The sequence below is a fragment of the Trachymyrmex septentrionalis genome, unplaced genomic scaffold (genome assembly GCF_001594115.1).
Source record: "Trachymyrmex septentrionalis isolate Tsep2-gDNA-1 unplaced genomic scaffold, Tsep1.0 scaffold9, whole genome shotgun sequence".
In the NCBI taxonomy this organism is placed as follows: Eukaryota; Metazoa; Arthropoda; class Insecta; order Hymenoptera; family Formicidae; genus Trachymyrmex; species Trachymyrmex septentrionalis.
Window position 1 is genome coordinate 3870707 of NW_017306091.1, and position 5006 is coordinate 3875712.

General features: G+C 36.7%; 2 protein-coding genes across 8 annotated transcripts in view; one reads left to right on the top strand and one right to left on the bottom strand.

The window, feature by feature from the left end:
* LOC108755834 (tubulin-specific chaperone cofactor E-like protein) overlaps positions 1 to 1681 on the top strand; it is a 19545-nt gene extending 17864 nt beyond the window's left edge. For 5 of the 6 annotated variants that reach the window (XM_018499138.1, XM_018499141.1, XM_018499140.1 and 2 more), the window contains one exon: positions 45 to 1680. The gene's annotated coding sequence lies outside the window, so the exon portion shown is untranslated. Of the gene's footprint in view, positions 1 to 44 lie in introns of all 6 variants that reach the window. The other variant, XM_018499143.1, reaches the window with a different exon arrangement.
* A 217-nt stretch (positions 1682 to 1898) lies between these two features.
* Positions 1899 to 5006, bottom strand: part of LOC108755928 — a 23172-nt gene continuing 20064 nt past the window's right edge. For both annotated transcript variants that reach the window (XM_018499365.1, XM_018499366.1), the window contains exon 6: positions 1899 to 3321. In XM_018499365.1, coding sequence (XP_018354867.1) covers positions 3211 to 3321 — 111 coding nt within the window. In that variant the 3' untranslated portion in view covers positions 1899 to 3210. The remainder of the gene's footprint in view (positions 3322 to 5006) is intronic.

Genomic DNA, 5006 nt, shown 5'->3' on the forward strand with positions numbered 1-5006 from the left:
ATCGCGCTCGCGTACGACTCTTTCGCAAGATGCGTTTGCAAAAGGTAAAGGGAGACCTTAAGTTTCCTCGTGAAATTTCCGAGTGTTTAAGAGCAATGGGATATATATTTATATCGCTGGTTGGTGAAAGCGTCATCCACTTACGTTGTCATCGCGACAAATGATCTCTGTATTTTTCGAAGATGATATATACTACAAGCAAACTCTTTTTCCTGTAAACTTTGCGCGAGAATGAAACGCACTCGTGTCACCAGCTCGTGAATTGCAACGTAAATTGTAACGAAATGTAAAACGCGAGAGAAAATTTGTGAAACCGTACAAGAGTCGTGATTGGCGTTACGTTATTATCATCTATTTTTAGTATGTACTTAACAAACCACAAGTACAACATCTTCACTTCGACAAGTTTCATACTTTCAAGCGGTCCTTTATATTTATATATATATATATGGTATAAGACTTCTTTTCATTCTAAGATATTGAGGCATATATGGCAGAGAGTGAGTAAATTCTCAGCAAACGCAAATATAGAGCTGGTATATAATATATACGTAAATATACATGCTTTACATCTATATTATATAGTAGTTATATATTCGTTTGCTAGGTTGCATATCGCAATTGTTTCATCAAAGTGGATGAATGGAAATCACGTTGATGACAGCGATAAAGCTGATGTAAATCTCAAATGTGATAACAGAGGCAGCATCGATTGCGATTTATGATACACGCGTATAATTTACAGATTTATAATCATTTCGAATCTCGAAGTATATCTTTTCTTTCCCTTTTTAAATACTAAGCATGTTTCGTTGCATTTACAGCTTTACTCCGATTTAAGGCACGAACGAGCTCGCGAAAAGAAACTAAGTAGAATGTTGCGTTGCATCGCTTTATCTTTAAATCCGCCAGTATCACCGTGCCGAGGGAACTTTTCGGTCGAACGTCGGAGAAAGAAAACGCAGTGTACATCAAGTTTCGATTTCTTTGCTCACAAGCAAGCTCCGAAGCTTGCGGAGTCACTTAGTGCCTGCCTTTTACGTATTAGTGTAACTCAGATATTTCTAACACTGCCCTGTGAATATGATAAAACATAATTCGGGACAAGGCTCTCGATACAGTAATAAGAAACGTAGACCGAATTTTTGGAGCAGCTAAAACTCCAGTTGACCAAAAGATTCATAATAAAATTTTATTATTATTGTACAGCGTTAATAATATTCTGATTATTATTATAAAAAGCAGCTTCGACGAGCATTTGATAACAAAAGATATACAAATTCGAGCGCTGTTTTTATTGCGAGATTGGAGGTCAGAATTGATTTTTACAGCGGAATAATATTGCTACTGAAGAAATTCGGTCGAACGTTTCCTAGAAATCGAAGGAGCACCGCGTTAGTCGGGAAAATGTTGACTGTAGGATTCCAATGCCACTGTCGCGTCCTGCCTTTCCAGCATGGAGAGTGCAAGTCGTATAGTAAACAACAGAAAATTAAAATCAATCATAAAAGAGGACAAGGACGGACTGGTAATGGGATCCTACGACGCATGTGTCTAGTCTCGGAAAAGAAACTCTGCATTACTTTCATTTTATAAAATACGATTTTTTTTTTGTGCTGGCGCAAATGTACGTACTAACGAAATAAATCATTTATATGATATAAACTATTCTTCAATTTTTATCTCTATTTTTTTTAAATACATTTTTGTGATAACTGTTATTAAAATATTTTATAACGACAACGATTAGATCAAAGACATTTACAATTACAAATCCAGAACCTTTAATTTATTAGGTTTAGTGCTTTTATTTAAATAAATTTTTGGAACAAATTATGCATATGTGTATATATGTAATATAAAAAAATATATATATATTTTTTTTTATATTACACGCTCTATTGTAAAATAACCGTTATAAATCTAAAAGTCATAAAAATTTGGCATAAAAATTTGGGCATCTGTCCAATTGTCAATTCAAGTCGGAACAATTGGATCACATTAAAAATAAAGATTACGAATAAAGGAAGGGACGGCGGGAATGTGTATAATACATGAACGTGTTTATTCACAACCGTTACCATAAACGAGCCAAAGATAATTTTACACATATTAAACGCTACGATCTATCACAATGGATTCTGTCTTTTTTCCCCCCCATTTCGAATGTATAGAAATATATTTAGGTAAACGCTAACGCTACTTAAAATTAATCACGCCTCACTTGACGCGACGGCAGATTTGCAATATTTGCACATCTATACATAAAACGTTACAATGGTATGTATGTACATAGGTACAAGCTAGATTTCTCGTATTGGAAAACATGAATCAATATTTTTGCTGGATATGTCGTAAAGGCGTAAAGCTAGATCTACGTACGATTTGGTCCGATCTTCCGTAAATCCGATCTTCGAAAATATTTAAGCTATCTGATTAAGCGACTGTCAATATGGCCAAAGCTAATCACCACAATTGTAATGTAATTTTAAAGTGAAACTGTAGAAGACACCGGCATTCAAATCCAAGATTAAAAACCATTAGTAAGTACAATATTGTACATACGAGTTCCAATTCGCAATATTGGAAGCATTGTACTATAAATACTAGGGATATTACTTCAATATCCTTTAATTAAATTAATTTTTCTTTTAGTTTAGCAAATGCTCTAGCTATGAACTAATATAGCCTTATTTGTACTCTTACTTTTCTAGAATAATGTTATTATATTAATTTAATAATAAAGTACATCAATTTTCATTTTTATTGCACTATATATCATTAATGGAAATATATATATTTAAGGATAATTCCGCCACTTCCCGCCTAAGCGCGACTTTACCGGTCGCATGCGTCGTAGAAAAATATAGGAACGATAGAAGTGACATAAATCAACACGTCGCGAAATGACAGATACGTGCCAATTCGCAATTTTGATCTATAATTTTTTTACGTCGTACAGAGTAATAACGTCCAAGGTAACTAACATTCGATGCAGCCCATCAAAACTGATTAATGACTCTCAAACGCTGCATGTTCTCACTGCCTCCAGATATACATCGGGCAACAAAACTTGCTGCACGATAATTAGAATACGGTATCTCGGACGTGTAAGTACTATTGCTCAAGCAGAGAAACTTGCTCATGTGCTTCACCGTCGGAAATGCTAAATGTCTCGATTCTCTTTCCGGGATGGGTTATCTTCTTTTGTCATAGCTTCGTATGCTTTACACTGTCAGTCCAATAATTCTGTATTGTCATTGCCTCTAGCGAATTTAGGAACGAGTCATTATCCAAACTGTACATTTCCTCCGAGTTATCCTGCAAGTAAAATAAATACTTCTTTTATATAACATTTTTAACAAAATCAGAATTTTATTATCATTTCTATCTTTTAATTGATATTTAGTAAGAAAAATGTTAATACATTAAAAATATAAATAAAATATATAAATAAAATAAAAGTATTCTTTAATAAACATAAATGTATTATAGAGATTTATTTGAATGGTTAATTTAATAAATCCTAATACACATTAAATATTTATGAATGTAATACTAACGCGAATAGTAGAATCATCGATATAACCGGAGCTATCGGGATTGCTGCATTTATCACTGTTTAATGTCTGCGGAGGGTTCAAGTACTTGCGCCTGAAAAAAGGAATTAATGAACAAATGCTTTAGTGAACGCAGAATGTAATTAATACACATTACGACTTCACGACACATTACCTGTATATAATGAATCCGAGACTACCCATTGTGCTGAGCAGGGCCACAGTCGCTAAACAGCTACCTGTAATAGCAGCTATACCCGCAGCGGATGTCGTCGAACCTTGCTCAGTGCTTTCACTGTTATTACCAGTGTCGTTATAATCGGAAGGCTGATTGTCTTCTTGCACTTGATCCCTCTGGAAGTGCTGCGTGATGAAAGTGTTCCTCGCTCTGCTCAGACGAGTGGACTCGCCAACTGCACATTTGTTTCATGCGATCATTATAAAGAGTTTAAAGTACTCAACTCTCTTTCTCTTATCGCTAAATCTAAACCAAGCTAATTCTGAAACTTTTTACATCTATTCTACTTCTATTGTTTACTAAAATGTTAAATTTAATCAAAGACCAAAATACAATTAGTAAGCGTATATGAAAAAGGAGGTCAATGTCGGCGTTGTGAAAACAATTTAATTAAAATATAATGCGATTCTCTTCTCTATCTTGCGCGAGATAACATTATGGTCATTAATTGTCGAGATCATTCTCATTTTTATTCACTGTAACACATTTCTCTCTGAAGTTTACCTCCAAGGATAGACGCCGCTGTAGCGAAATGCTGCGTCTGAGCCACCTCTTCGTCGATCTCAACCTCGTCCTCGGATTGATTAAACGTCCTGATTGCAGCACTACTAGCAGCTCCGGTCGAGGACAAGGACGTTACGATGGAAGACCTTGTCCTGTTTAACGTCAAGTCAACCTTCGACATTTCTTCTTGAAGAGGTAGCACGGTGAGATCTTCGACTTCCTCGAAGCTAACGTTCCTGGCGACGCTAGATTGATTTCTCTCCTCCTGATCGTACTTCGGTCTACCTGACGATTTGTTAGTTGTCAGGATCCACGTGATCTTGCTGTTCTCCTTCTTCGTCGAGTTCCTGGTTCTCTCGACGTTCTCCGCGACGAGCTGCGGTATCGTCGTGCCAAGCGGCTCGACGTTAGAGATATTACTGCGAAAACTTAGCTCGACTGTCTCGTGAACGCTCGTTCCAGAAGCAGTACCTCCACGTTCTAATAGCAACGAGGCGACAGTAGTGACGGATTGCTGCCTGTCAGGCACTACGGCTGTATTCGTCTGTGGATAAAGACCAATAGCCTTAGCGATTCGAAAAGTCGGCCTGGTTGACTTCGACGTGCGATAAATGTCTTCGACCTCGATCGCCGAGGATGTCACCCTTGGAGACGATTGAGACTGGTTGACAGGATCCGATGTGGTTGACGGCAAAGGACTCCCA